Source organism: Papaver somniferum, unplaced genomic scaffold (genome assembly GCF_003573695.1).
Source record: "Papaver somniferum cultivar HN1 unplaced genomic scaffold, ASM357369v1 unplaced-scaffold_46, whole genome shotgun sequence".
Classification (NCBI taxonomy): Eukaryota; Viridiplantae; Streptophyta; class Magnoliopsida; order Ranunculales; family Papaveraceae; genus Papaver; species Papaver somniferum.
Genome location: NW_020647193.1, coordinates 709,368 through 725,144, shown reverse-complemented (window position 1 = coordinate 725,144; position 15,777 = coordinate 709,368). Strand labels below are relative to the sequence as shown.

The window sequence follows — 15,777 nt, the reverse complement described above, 5'->3', positions numbered from 1 at the left end:
TGACAGGAGCAGTACCAGTGGATTTTGCATATTTTTTTGGTACAAACCCCGTTACTTGGAGCTCTAAGAAACAAGCTACTGTCTCCAGATCTTCCACTGAAGCATAATACAGATCATTGGCTCAAACTGCTGCTGAAGTTGTGTGGGTATGTCAACTTCTTAAGGACTTGCACATTTTTCTTCCTATCACTCCTACTATTGGTGCTAACAACATTGGATCCATCTCCTTGGATACAAATCCTGTCAACCATAGTAGAATGAAACAGGTTGCAGTTGACTTTCACTTCATCCGAGAGTTGGTCAATTCAAAGACACTCAAGCTTTACTATATCTCCAGAAGTAATCAAGTTGCAGATATATACATTAAAGGCTTGTCTGCTGCAAGATTTGACTTCCTACGTGACAAGTTGAGTGTTCATACGTCTGCCCAACTCAACTTGCGGGGGGCTAATAACAATACTAACAATAGTTAGTTTATAGTCAGATGTTTTCTGTTAAATATAACTGCAACTGTAACTTTCCGTTATGTCTTAGCTGTAATTAGTTGTCTCACCAGAACTCTGTCTGTATAAAGACATCGCTTATTGTGTGTCTGTATAATTCATTGAATTCTAAGAGAACCTTTGTTTCAACAGTTTCTCCAGTTTGAAGTACACTATTTCCGAACAATCCTTCGGAAATAACATATATATTGAAAGTTTGTGTGAGTTTTAGAGAACCAGTTCAGTCAAATAGCTAGTAATTGAACCGGTTCTCTAAAACTCCAGACGTGTATCTGATTACAATTCACTTGTTTTTTTACTAAAGATTAATATAAGGAAAAACAAGACGTCTTTTCCTTTTATTGTCCACCAAATTTTTTATTCGCAACTTTTTATTTTATGTCTTATTCATGCAAACTATCGAGAAAAGTAATTAGAGGCATGAAGGTTGTGATTTTGTTTAGCCGAAGAAAAGAAAAGTCATTGAAAGGCTAGATATAGTTGAAAAGTCTTATTCATTAGGTCCTTGATACTTTGTAGAGATTTCATGATCACTCGGAAAGTCAAGATTTGATTTGGATGACCTAATTTCTCCCTAACCTCTAACCACTGCAATTTCAGCTGATTCTTGCTTCGAAACTAAGATTTCATGACTCAAAAGTTTAAAACTTGGCAAAAGCATCAACCGTTGATAAGAATAAGGTGATCCCATCTTTGACTAATGCGGCAGGTCGGCAGCTACTAGATTGTTCATACCGCAGATGTATGAACAAAAAAAGTTGTTATTATGAATCTATGATGATGATGATAATAAAAAATGTTGTGGAACTCAACCAGGCGCATATTCTCTAGGAAAAACTCTTGTGCTATGTTTTGGACCTCCCCTCCTCTATCTGTCTTGCCTTTTAAAGGGTGAGCTTGTTTTTTTTTTATATATATATTTTTTTATTATTTTTATATTTTTTTTTGGTAAACTTGTTTTATATCTTTTCAGTTTTCCTAAATAAAGAAAAACCATAGAGACCAAGTGGGGCTTAGTTTAGTTTCATGAAAGCTGCATTTTTTTTTGTACTGGTTTATTCTTTGATGTCCACTAGTCCACTACTTTGAAAGTCACTGTCTGGTATTATTCTGCCTAATCTACTTGTTAATGTGTGTTGAAGCACCCTTCACTATCGATCGACCGAGTTGGTATTATTCTCCCTAATCTACTTGTTAATGTGGGTCTCTGCAGAACCCTTCATTATCGATCGACCCACGTCGGTCCAGGGCCAGCCTTGAGGCAAGGTCAACGAAGGTTGACTTTGGGGCAGCACGCGAGAGGGGCAACAAAATTAGGATATTTGCAAGGTTGTTACGTTTAAGAAAAAGCAAAATTGGTTTAAAATATGATTAGAAATCAAAATTGGGACGACTCCGTAAAAAGGAAGGGGCATGCTATAAATAAATGTGTTTCTTAGTGGTCTCACTATAAAATTATACGGAAAATGGGTCATTTGTCCAAATATTTTTAAATCACGGTTCAAATGGACGGGTAAAAAATAGTTTGGGTGAAATGGCCAAAAAAAATAGTAAGGATGAATCTGGTTTCATCCTAGCTTAAATTTAAAAAATAGCAAGGATGAAACTGGATACATCCTGTTTAAATTAAAAATAAGAAAAAATATTTGAAAATAGGCACGATGAAATTGGCTAAATCCTGCCTATTTTTACATTTTTGGCTATTTACACAGTATCAAAATCTAACTGTCCATTTCATCTAGAAATTGTTGATTTTGATTTTTTTAACCAATTTTGTGAAAATTATAATAGAAAATTAAAAAGTTCAGAAACAAACTTTAGTTTAGCCTCAATCAATTCTAAACCCCTTTTTCTCTCTCTCTGTTACTGTCGTCGACGACCATTAATGGTAAACTATTACTCATGTAAGATTATTCATTATAGTTGCTTATTATGTATTTGTTCAAAAACTATTTTGAATCTTCAATTTTATCAAAAACTTCAGTGTCTGGGAAGGTACATAAATTGTTTGCGCAAATGCCTGGTAAGTGGGGAGGAGAACTTTTTTCTCTTACAAATGGAGTGGGGTTTTCTTTAATAAGATTGTGCAGTTTGATTGGCAACAAATGGTTCTTAGCCATCATGTGCCTTTGGATTCTGCGAATCATGGTGACTGGTTTGACCGATTTGGTAGCACCTACTGTACATCTGCTAGAAAGGTGTCTACACAAGTGATTAAACTTCCAAGTTTAAAATGTACCTTGGTGCACTTTATATTATTTACACCCAAAGTATATGGAAGACTTATAATTCAAGGATGGTTGTAAGGATAGTTTTGCAATCTAAAAGCAGTAGTTGTTTGGTTAAGTTTTACTGTGTGCTCGATGTTGTCCTTGTTGCGCACAATTAATTGACATATCTAACAGGGAAGAATTGTTGTTGTCTCGATGGTCTGCAGGAAATGGTTATTGCCATTCATCTTACAGGGCTATTAAAATTACCTCATAATAATCACAATACAGTTGGTGGTCTCATTGAAGTGGAAATTTACAGAAAAATTGTGCCGCTCAACTCAGCTCAAGTGTGTACGAGTACCAGGATGGATGGGGCGAAGAATTTACCAGCGCTTCGGGGCAGCCAAATCTCAGGGCTGGTTCTGGTTCGTGGTACAGTATAACTTCTATAAAATAATAGGCTTGGGAGTTGGGACCAAGAAAAATTATTATTTTAAAGAAATATTATATCATCCATAATATAATAAATTATTATTTTATAGTTAAATAATATATAATTATTTTAAAAAGTGATTCTAGTTTGGAGGTTAAATAATACTTGTAGGTTAAGTAAAATATCGACTAATTTTGTAAAAGTATTATATTATTGACTAATCGCAATACAAATACAAGCACTCTAAGTATTAATGACACTTTAAAATTACTTCTTGTTGCATAATAACAACGTGGCCTTGGGTACTTTGATTGCATTACAAATTTTGAAGATGAAATACAACTTGATTTGAATTTTAAAGAAAAACAAACTAATATTAAATCATATTATGGAAAAGTTTAATATGTATGAAATTAATTTTTTATTTTTCCAGTAGCATTATTATTTTACATATTATTTGGGACCGTGAAATTTGCACCAGTTAGCAATGTGCACCCTAGTTAATAGAGCACCGCAATATATTATTTCAATCATAAACGTAAGAGATGTTTCTTTGAGTTTGCACTGCAATCATAGCTTAATAGAGCACCAGTTAGCAATGTGCACCCTAGTTCTAGGCTGGAAATAAAGGATGCAATATATTATTTCAATTTCCCAAATATCTTTCAAAAAAGCAGAGGGAAAAAACATAGATTTAAAGCAATATAATAAAACGAGAAGTAAATGATGAGACTCTAGTTTTCCAGTTAACGAACACAGTACATTCCAGACAAAATAAAAACCTTAAAAATATCCTTCATCAACCTAACTTTTCAAAGAAAAAAGACTCAAGTGATTGAAACTGAAAGTGAGAATGAGAATGAGTATGAATTAAACAACGCCAGCACTCTAACCAAACATATCATCGAAGAAACCCCCAATTTCTTCATCGTCGCTCTCTTCGTTCTTCTCTTCCTTCTTTGCCTCAGCTGCAGGAGCTTCAGAAGCTGCTGCAATGCCAGAAATTGCTGCTGCAACAGCACCTCCACCACTTGCAACAAAAGAACCACCACCAATTTTTACCTGAAAGAAGCCATCAAGAAGTAAAATAAATCACAGCTGTTTTCCAAATCCGTTAATCGTTGCTCCAGATAGTATATTATAATGCCATTGCCATCACTGACATGTGTGGTTACATTATCTAGTATTGCATCCTAGTATTGTTATATCTGTCGTTCTGCATCAACGAGGGGAAACCGAGATTTTATACGCATTGTTATATCCATAACTAAACATCAAGAATCAAGATCTTAACCCTCAATATATATAGTGTATGTATTCGAAGACATGAAATATTCTATAAGGACATAAAATATTCTGTAAGGATATAACTGAACATCAAGATCCTAAACCCTCAATATATAGCATTACGTATATGTATTGGAAGACATGAAATATTGTGTAACAATGTGAACGGCACTTTCATGAGACGGGATTTCAAGTAAACCCTAAAAAATTTATAATAATATTATGGTTTTCAGAACTATATAAAAAGATAGGGTAGTGATTCAAACCTCAAAAACACCAGAAGTTGGGCTAACCAAAGAGAAGTAAGATTGAACAGCACCAGAAGAATCACGAGACAGTACTTCTTTAACCAATTTCCTCTCTAAATCATAAGTAGAATCAGCAGAGGCTTCAATATCACCGTTGTACTGCTTTGCGCTCCACACTCCGTCTTTACTTTTGCAAACAAAAGTGAAAACACCCATTTTTTTTCTCTAAAAGCTTAACGAAACGAGAAGATCTTTTTATGAAACCCTAGCTAGTTTTTGTATAGCCAAAGAAACTTTGTGTACTAAGATCATGGTTCTGCGTGGTATTTATATAGAGTTCGGGAAAACTATAACCATGTTTAATAAGGAAACCATGTTTAATAAGGAAACCTGATGGGAGTACTCGTAAATAAGGAAGCCTAATGGGAGAGTGCTCGACGACCCAACCGTATCGACGGACAAATTTGAGACCCAAACACTGGGTAAAAATAGCTCTACCTTTTAACACTTTTTTACGTACCAAAAGTTCAGAAAGGGGTTCCAATAGTGCGTCACAGATTTTGAAGTGGCGTTCGAGTACGATAAGATTATTACAAGTACAATATGTATAGTTATTTGTTAACTAGTCCCTACTTAGGTTACATATATACTTAAGAAGCTACATAAGACATCGTCATGCCACCGACGCATATCACAAATGCAACATTTGGTGAAGAATGATATGGGACGATGTACAAAGTGCGGTAAAGGTCCAGTGGAAGGCGAGATTACTTGGACAAGTTGGAGTACTCGGGATGAATCCAGGAGTTGGGTGAAGTACAAAGGATCTATGTTGTATTAGGCGCTAGGCGAGGCGAGGAGCCAAACCTAGCGCCTAGGAAAAATTGGAAAATTGCAGAAATGGGCATGTCTTGGCGCCTTGGGCACCTTTTTTTGCTAGGAGCTAGGCTTCGCTTAATGCGCCAAAGGCGCTCGCCTTTTACAACATAGCAAAGCACCAGTTAAATAACTCCCCAATTTGGTTCCTATGATTAGAACCAAGTGCATATGATCTCGTGGGAGGTAAGGCTATGGCCTGTGGATAATGCCATCTGCTTGATGTTTTATGCACGAGACAAGACGAAACCGGTCCGGCTATTGTTGACCAGTCAAAGATAAATCATAGAACTCTTTTTTAATTTATTTTTGATTTTTATATATAGTGCCAAGTCTGCTGACAAATTCCGAAATCAGGTCGATGGTGTTATCATCACCTAATAAGTTCATCACTGTACTATGGCATAGGCATTTTCCTGCATTTTAGTAGAGGTTCCCAATACTGATCAAAGACATAATAGTGAAAAATGGAGTTGTAAAATCCCAATTTTTGACTTGTAGACAAGTGAGTAAATTTTTAGTTCGTGGTAGAGCAGAAACTAAAAATTATCCTTTCTAATATTTAGTTTTCTTATAAGGTTCGCAAGCAGTGAGCTTATTATTTTTTTATAAGATAGAAGCAGCTGGTTGATCTTTAGGTTTAAAGCAAGCAATATGGTGGCCACGTACATTTTGGGTTTATATCGAGAATGTGAAAAAGAGCAACTATTATGAAGTTCATTAACTCCTTATTACAGGAGACAGCTTAATTCGAGGCTTAGCCTAAGCGTTCGAAAACTTCTCCGAAACTATTCAACCAAGAAGATGTAATCTACCAAGTAATTTACTTAACATTAAGATTTCAGTAACATAAAATAACTTAAGTTTTGCAGTCTCCCTCCGATTGAAGATTCTGAATTCCTTTCCTTTGAGCCTAAATCACTGCTTCCATCAAAGCTTTTGCTTCAACTTGCTCACAGTCTAGAGATGCTGTTGGAGCACTCTTAGCTCCATTGCTTTCCCCCTTGCTTGAAAAAGTTAATAGCATCTTTCAACGCCTCTATGAAGGTATCAACATCTTCTTTGGTGTTGTAGAAATATAGACTAGCACGTGCACTTGAATTTACATCTAGATGGCGATGTAGAGGTTGAGCACAATGATTACCTGATTGGACCGCCACACCGTGTTGGCTATCAAGGTAAATGGCAATATCTGTTGCGTTGCCATCAACGTTGAATGCAGAAAAATCAACGTTGAATGCACAAAGAGCAGCTATTCGAACAGTTGGGGAAGGAGCTGGGCCATATACACGAATGTTGGAATGGAACAAAGGCTTTCGTAGAGATAATCAGCTAACTCAATCTCATAATCATGGATTTTTTGCATGCCAATTCCTGATAAGTAATCCACTGGTGCTCCAAGACCTACTATGGCTTCTCCAATTGCGGGAGTTCCAGCCTCAAACCTGGAAGGAGGTCAATGATAAAATAAATCAATCAAGAATAAATAAATCTACATACCAAAACAATAATGGAGACGATGTTTAACGTGGTTCGGTCAACTCGACCTACGTCCACAAGCAACCCCGTAGGCTGAATAATAATATTGATCATCAGAACATTCTGAGATGATTTTACAATTACATTGAGACACTCTATTTATAGAGTATGAATAATTAATATAGGATATTATATTATTCTCTAGAATATATATCCTAATTAACTATAATATGAATAATATGAAATTAGCTAGATATTTGACTTATCTAGAAAACTACCTAAATTACACGAGATCTTTTTATTCTTGGAAACTTAACTGATCTCCCTCGATCTTTTGTGTTGTTTAATCTCCGTCGATCTTCTGGTAACTTGAGTCTTGATCACTTCATCTTGACTTTGACTTCAGTTTGTATATTGTATGGTCTTCACTTCACGTGCCATGTATATCACGGTCACTTGACTTAACCTCCACTTCACGTGTCTTACTGCACAGTTACTTGATTTAGTCTTCACTTCACCATATAGTTTCCTCGGTCCTTTTCTGCACCTCGGCTACTTGTTTGTATCTGCTATATATTCTAATACCCACCCCCCCCCCCCCCTCAAGTTGGACACGCAGAGAAACGTAGTGTGCAACTTGGACAATTGAAGAAAACTTGTGACAAAAATCTGTACTTCACCTTCAACATTGAGAAATATTGGTAGGCGTCTAGGAGACTTTTCAAATGAAAAAGATTCTCCTAAAGGAAAACATTGTGCAAAATCGTAATAATTATTATTACTAAAAAAATATGATCGAAAATAGGAACTATTTTCGAAAATAAAAGATAAATATTTTATTGAATATCATTTCATGACATAAAGATCTCGCCAAGATTGGCAATTAAATAAATTTACCACTCTTAGCGTCCTTAAATATAAGGAGAAATTTTACGTGGTAAAGATACAATATAATCTAAAATAAAGATAGAAATATTTTATATTGATTTTCGAAAACACATAAAATATTTTCAAGATAACCCAGAAGCGGGAGATTTTCTTCCTTGAATGTAAGGAGATATTTTTATTCCATACAATATCTTTATGGAATTATTTTTACTTACTATTTGCAGTAATCATAAAAGTATACCACAAATATGGAAATACTTTTAGTGAAAGAAAAATACTTTTGCATATAATATTCAGACAAAATATTTCGGGAAAGAAATATTATTGAATATGTTATAAATGATTATCTTTGGGATACAAAGACGCTTTGGAAAGTAAATCAATTTCCAAAATAGGATATACGAAGAGAACAATTGCTTACCTGAATGAAGAAACCTAATTAGACTTAATTTCTTACCTTTGTAATATCTTTAGAAAACAATTGCTTACCTGAATGAAGAAACCTAGTTCGCTGCCTAAATTATGCATCTAAAAGCATTATTTGGTTTATGACTACTGTGACCTTATATGTAGGCTAAAATCAATTGGGTCAAAGCTCCGTATTTGCTGCCAATCGTTCGAAATTAAATGCTATGAATGTGGTGTGCAATAACAACAACAGAAGAAGAAGAGAGGGATAGGTGCTGGTGGCAACATTGGTTTATCAAATAGTTGTACTAGTGGTTTAATGATGATAGTAGTAACTTTATACGCGAGATACTAAGCAGACTACGGGTGAAGTCACTTGCACGATTCCATTGGGCTATGTTAATTTTGGCGGTTACATATCATATCGCGAAAAACTCGTACTTTATACATTTACAACTTGACAACGTCTCAAACACTTTTTCGTCGTTCCAAAACTAGAGCTACTTGTGCAGTGTGGTACCATCCCACACAAAGGTCGGATGTAACTCAGAGGTCAGTAGTTCAGCCTTGGAAAACACTAAGGTTGTGTTTGATAACAGAGAAAGGAAACAATTCCATGGAAAGTGTTTCCATGGAATGAGTTTCCTGGGGGAGGCAAGGAAAGACTTTCCATGGAATTCATAGAATTGAGTTTAAAACATACTTTAGGCCACGCTTTTATTGCAATTTCATGAAAACAGATTTTTGACCAAATGACGAAAAATACGCTATTTCCTTGGAAAGATGGCTAATTCCATGGAATTAACTCCTATCAAACACAACTTAAAGGTAAGAGCATCTCCAACGTGAATTTCTCAAATTCCTATATTATAGGCCTCATATGGTGTGAGAATGGCGTGGTGAGTTAGTTATTACCACATCCTCCAGTCCATCTTTTGGTTTAAGAGGTTCTTCTGGAGAATGTGATAAATCCTAGTCACATATGTTAACCAATCAAAATAAAGTTAAGCCAACGGAAAATAAAAAATAAAAGTAAAGGAAATACTTCAACCAATTAGATAAATCCAAATGGAATACAAATTCCTAAATTGTAGGAAATTTTTGACTTTACATTTTATAAGGATGTCTACCTGCACCACCCACGTATGATATACACCACAATCCATTGGAGATGCTCTAAGCATTACACGAATGTAGGAAATGATGTGGGATAAGTATATTTTTGGTTCACGGTTATTCAAGTGTGATCATTCATAGATCTACAATTTAGATGGGATATAGGTAGCTTCCAAACATAGTTCATCATTCTTAAATCTACAGTTTAGAAGGGTGTCATCTTATTTCGTACATTCATTCGCCTCTAGTAGCTTCCCTGCCTTTCCAGCCCCATGCTAGAGATAGGATTAGAGGGTGAAGCATAATACGTAGTGTTATTTAGCGGACTGAGATGGCAGGCGGACTGAGAACATCTCTACATTCTTGTTTTTTTCTTTCTAGAATTCTAGTTGGCGTGTTTTCACAATTCTTACTATATCCTTATTTGAGAACTCTTGATGACTTGATTCTCAAGTCTCTCTGTTTCCTGTTTTAAAGTTTTCTTCTTCTTTTAGAACTCTACTTCATGCCTATATAAACATGCTTATTCTTTGTTTAAAGATACAATTATTATTATCAAGTTAATACAACTCTGTTTCAGATCATTCTATCTACTTTTCCTTTTCAAAACCTTTATACTTTCATTTGTTTCTCATCTTTTTCTTCCCTTATCATCATCTGCAATCTCCGTATTGCATTCTTATAACTTGTTCTCCATTAGTTGATACCACAGCCAGTAGTTTTAGATTCTTATCTAAAACACGATCCAAATCGTTTCTGCAACTTTACCCTATTACAAAAAAAAACCCTAATTTTTTTTTCTCCGCAAGTAAGTTATATAAGTCTTTATTTCAATAGGAGACTACGTTACTGAAGAAGAATTGACGAAATTCAATGAAGAAAATAATACGAAGATCGAGAACTGGAAAAAAGGGGTCAAAAAAAAAGTTAGATCATATCTGTGTTCTTTTAAAGAAACACCTGAAACTTGAAGACAAATAGCTCTCAGATTGTGAAAAAATCTGACGACGAAAGCACTGGTCCTGAGAATAAATCACAGGAAGAAGGAAAATCATCAAGGTCCAAGTACATATCAAAGGATAAAAAGAAACATAACTTTGTCTATGATTCTCATATTCCACAAGAAATTATTATTTTTTGAACAAGAACATACAATATGAAGGATACATTCATCACCCCTATAAGAAGTTTACAAGTCATAAGTTTAGCAGTGGTGAGGAAGGTGATATTAAAGATAATCTAGAAAGGAGTTTAGCAGAAGAAAAACGTCTTCAATCAAATTAATACTCTTATGGTTATTTACCAGAATACAAGCTTAAAGTTGATATTCCAAGTTTCAGTAGAAGGTTCAAGATTGAGGAGTTTCTAGATTGGTTTTATAAAGTCGAGGATTTTTTTAAATTCATGGAGGTACCAGAACGTTCTAAGGTTAAGCTTTTAGATTACAAGCTCAAATGAGATGCTACTGCTTGGTGGGTGAAACTTTGTGAAGATCGTATGAATTATGGTAAGCCTCCAGTGCGTTCTTGGAAAAGAATGAGAGATCTTTTAAGAGAGAAATTTTTTCCAAGAGATTACAAACAACAACTTTTTTTAAAACTTCAGACTTGTCAACAAGGGGCAAGGTTGGTTGATGAATTATATGTATCTGACTTCTACAACTTAGTTGCACTTAATGAACTCAATAAAACTGAGGAACAACTTGTGCTAGATTTATCGAAGTATTGAATCGATTGATTCAGGAATGACTCAATCAATTTTTACCATGGATGAAGCTATACAACAAGCTATCAAAATAGAACGACGTGTTTTTCGTTCTCAAAGGTTTTCATCAAGACGGAGTTCCAAATATCAAGGTAATTTCAAATCTTCTTCTTCTTTCAATAATTACGGAGAAAATCCTTATTATCAAGATGATATTTCTAGTAGACAACAGTTTCGAACTACCAATTTTACTAATTCATCAATACCAAAGAATTGTTCACATATTCTTCTTAATCCTGTTGAATTTCAACCTTTACAACAACCTCATACTGTTACTTCTCATCCAAGTAACAATTAAAATACTCGTCTTCCCAGTAAAATTCAAACACCTTTTCCACCCCTACAAAAAATACAAGATCCTTATGCCAAATTCAGAGGAGAAAAGTGCAACAAATGCCAATTGCCTGGACATACTTCTTCTGAGTGTCGTAGAGTCCATTGGTTAGTAGATGAAGAACCATAAAATACAAGTAAGTATAGTGGTTCGATTAATGATGATTCTAATAACTTAGAGAAGTCTAAGGATGAAGAAGAGAATAATGAAGTGGTTGAAGAGTTGTACAATGAACATCTTATGGGTATAATTCGACCTTTATTTCTTTCCCAACCTTCTTTTTCACAAAAAAATAGTATTTTCAGAACGTGGTGCTTAATTAAAGGAGTTAGTGTGATCTGATAATGGATATTGGAAGCATGGATAACTATATTTCAGCTAAGGTAGTTTAAAAGCTAAGATTAACAATTACTCTACTCATCCTTATTCAGTAGGATGGGTCAATAGTTCTTCTTCTTAGAAAATTACTCACCAATGTCTTGTTGAGTTTGCACTTAAGGGTTATCAAGATTCAGTTTTATGTGATGTTATTAATATGACTGCTACACATTTAGTACATGAAAGACCTTGGAAGTATGAGATGTGCGAAGTTCAAAATTGTTTTGAGAATACATATACCTTTTTCAAGGATGGCAAGAAGAAAATTTTGGTTCCTTCTAAATCTACAGCCATTTACAAAGAGCATAGCGATGACAAGACAAGTGCGTTAGTAGCTAGAATTGTGAAACAACTTCAAACGCATACTCTTAATTCACATGACAGTTCTAAGCTAATGATAATTATTCCAGAAAGAGTGCATCCTTTGATCAATCAGTTTCATGTTTTATTTCCTGATGAACTTCCAAAGTCTTTACCACCTCTTCCAATTCATTCTCATTACAGATTGAGCCCTAAGGAACATGAGATTTTGCAAGGACAGGTAAATGATTTATTGGAGAAAGGATTGATTAGATTGAGCAAGAGTCCTTGTGTTAGTCCAACATTTCTTGTTGATAAGAAAGATGGAGGTTGGAGAATGTATATCGATTGTAGAGCTCTAAACAAAATCACTATTCCCTATAGATTTCCTATACCAAGATTGGATGATTTGATTGATATGCTTGTTGGGTCTAAGGTGTTTTCTAAGATTGATTTTCGCAGTGGTTATCATCACATTCACATTAGAATGGGAGACGAGTGGAAGACATTTTTCAAAACTCGTGGTGGATTATATGAGTGGTTAGTTATGCCTTTTGTATTATCAAATGCACCCAGCACTTTCCTGAGATTAATGAATCAAGTACTGTAACCTTTCCTTGCTAAATTCATCATTGTGTATTTTGATGAAATTTTGATTTAAAGTCGTAATGAGGAGGAACATTTTTCTCATCTTTCTCAAGTATTTCAAGATCTTGATGATAATGCACTCTATGTGAACCTTAAAAAGTGTACTTTGTTAACAACTTCAGTCATTTTTTTGGGTTATGTTATTTTTGATCAAGGAATTTCAGTGGAAGATTCAAAGATTAAAGCAATATCTGAGTGGCCTACTCCAAAATGTGTTAAATATGTTAGAAGTTTTCATGGCTTGGCATCTTTCTGTAAGCGTTTTATTTGCAACCTTAGTTCTATAACTGCTGGAGTCCCTGATTGTTTGAAACAAGAAAAATTTATTTGGACTGAGAAAGCAGATAAAAGTTTTAATTTTCTCAAGGAAAAATTATGTAGTGCACCGGTTCTTGCAATGCCAGACTTACTAAGCCTTTTGAAGTTGAGTGTGATGCTTCCATTGTTGGGATTGGAGCTGTATTATCTCAAAGTGATCAACCAGTTGCTTTTCATAGTGAAAAAACTCAGAAGCTAAGAGGAATGGTCCACTTATGAGCTTGGATTATATACTCTCGTTCAAGCATTGAAATACTGGCATCCTTATTTGGTGCATAGTGAGTTTGTTGTCAATACTGACAATCAAGATTTGAATTTTTTGCAGACATCAGCTAAGGTAAATTGAATGCATGACAGATGGTTATCTACCATAAATCAGTATACCTTCTCTATTAAATACAAGAGTGGTAAAATAAACTAGGTAGATGATGCATTGAGTAGACGTGATCACCTTAGTGTCACTCTTTGTAATGAGAGTGTAGCTTTTGATTACATCAAAGACTTATATGTTGATGATGATGATTTTATGACAAAAATGGAGAAATGTGGAAATATGTATTCTGGGATTGATGATTTTCTTATCCAAGATGGATTTCTCTTCAAAGGTAATCGTCTTTATATTCCATAAGGTTCTTTGCGACTTCATTTAATTCATGAACTTCATGGCAGTAGATTTGGTGGTCATTTTGGTCGAGACAAAATAATTTCCATAGTTGAAGAACGATATTTTTGGCCTTCTTTAAAAAGAGATGTGAAAAAATTTGTTCAGAAATGCATGGTGTCCCAACACTCCAAAGGTACCATTCAAAGCACTGGCTTATATACTCCATTCCCAGTTCCTGAAGCTCCACGGGTTGATACGATAATGGATTTTATATTTGGGTTGCCAAGAACAATTAAAGGGAATGATTCACTTATGGTCGTTGTTGATAGATATTCAAAAATGGCATATTTTGTTGCCTGTAAGGAGACTACTGATGCTTCCAATGTGGCTTATTTATTCTTCAAGGCGATAGTACGTTTGCATGGAGTGCCTAAGTCTATCACTTCAGATCGTGATACCAAGTTTCTTAGTTATTTTTGGAAATCAATGTGGATGAGATTGGGGACTAAATTACAATACAGTACTGTCGCACATCCATAAATTGATGGGCAAACTTAAGTTGTCAACAAATCATTGGGGAATTTAATTCGTGCTAAGATTGCTGAGTTTCAAGAAAAGCAATGAGAAACGTTTCTTCCTCATATGGAATTTGCATTCAATAACTTTGTGAATCGTTCTACAGGTAAATCTTCATTTGCTATCGTTTATTCGAAAGTACCAAATCATATACTGGGTTTGGTTGTGTTACCTAAACCTTCCAAGTCTCATGAAAAGGTTGATCAACTACTTGACAAGGCTTCTCAACTTCATAATGAGGTCAAAAATAAACTTGAAGATTCTAATGCTAAGTATAAGGCTGTAGCCGATCAACACAAACGGTTTAAGAGTTTTGAAGAAGGAGAGATTGTGATGATACATCTTCGGAAAGAGCGTTTTCGAACTGGTACTTACAACAAAACTATGATGAAGAAATACAGACCTTTTAAAAATTTGAAGAAAATAAGTGACAATGCTTATGTGGTGGATCTTCCTGCAAACTGGAACATTTCTAACATATTTAATGTGCAGGAAATCTTTACATTCCATGGTGAAGTTGATCAACTCGAGGACGAGTTATTTTCCAAGAAGGGAGGACCGATGTAGAACATCTCTTACATTCTTCTTTCTTTCTTTCTAGAATTCTAGTTGGCCTATTTTCACAACTCTTATTGTTTCCTTATTGGAGAACTCCTGAGGACTTGATTCTCAAGTCTCACTGTTTCCTGTTTTAATGTTTTCTTCTTCTTTTAGAACTCTATTTCATGCCTATATAATTCGGATTATTCTTTGTTTAGAGATACAATTATTATTATCAAGTTATAATAGAACTCTGTTTCAGAGCATTTTATCTACTTTTCCTTTTCAAAACCTTTATACTTTCATCTAATTCTCATCTTTTTCTTTCCTTCCCATCATGTTCAATCTCCGAATTGCATTCTTCTAATTTGTTCTCCATTACTTATTCTGGTACAATGACGGTTCTCTTTGATTATATGTCCCCAAATTTCCAATGTTCTCTTTGGTTATCTGTCCCCAATTTTTCAATGAAAAATTTGAAGGAAGGGTTTTCATTTCCATCCTTATTCATTAGCTAGTTTTCCAGGTGTCCCAACGGGTCGATTCATTCACTTTACATCTCGTGTCCTCCCACGTCTGTAACAGTTTTTAGCTCCTGTTAAGTTTGGTTCAGTGTGTTTTGTGCAATGAGAATAGGTAGTCGTAAAATCACATGTTTATCCACTGTAAGTACTCTTTTGAGATTTGGAAATATTTCATTAAAGCTTTCAAGATAGCGTCGCCAACGCCAAGAACTTTGTTCGGCTGTTTGAAGCATGGTCGAACAATGTGTTGCAAGGGAGAGGTAAAGATGTTTGGTGTATCTTACATTATGCGGCTTGTTGGATCTTATGGAAGGAAAGGAATGAACGAGTATTTGGAGGT

General features: G+C 34.9%; 3 protein-coding genes across 3 annotated transcripts; 1 reads left to right on the top strand and 2 right to left on the bottom strand.

The window, feature by feature from the left end:
• Positions 1-4,037: 4,037 nt before the first annotated feature.
• Positions 4,038-4,900, bottom strand: LOC113342687 (60S acidic ribosomal protein P3-2-like). Its single transcript, XM_026587148.1, has 2 exons — positions 4,703-4,900; positions 4,038-4,211 (listed from the first exon to the last, which is right to left on the bottom strand). Exons 1-2 carry the CDS (start codon positions 4,898-4,900, stop codon positions 4,038-4,040), a joined length of 372 nt encoding a protein of 123 aa, XP_026442933.1.
• Positions 4,901-6,543: 1,643 nt separating this feature from the next.
• On the bottom strand, positions 6,544-9,267 carry LOC113342686 (cysteine desulfurase 1, chloroplastic-like). Its single transcript, XM_026587147.1, has 3 exons — positions 9,251-9,267; positions 6,929-7,005; positions 6,544-6,836 (listed from the first exon to the last, which is right to left on the bottom strand). Exons 1-3 carry the CDS (start codon positions 9,265-9,267, stop codon positions 6,544-6,546), a joined length of 387 nt encoding a protein of 128 aa, XP_026442932.1.
• Positions 9,268-12,084: 2,817 nt separating this feature from the next.
• Positions 12,085-14,940, top strand: LOC113342684. The gene is made up of 6 exons (XM_026587146.1): positions 12,085-12,767; positions 12,891-13,098; positions 13,257-13,400; positions 13,519-13,530; positions 13,615-13,798; positions 14,480-14,940. Exons 1-6 carry the CDS (start codon positions 12,085-12,087, stop codon positions 14,938-14,940), a joined length of 1,692 nt encoding a protein of 563 aa, XP_026442931.1.
• Positions 14,941-15,777: the final 837 nt, after the last annotated feature.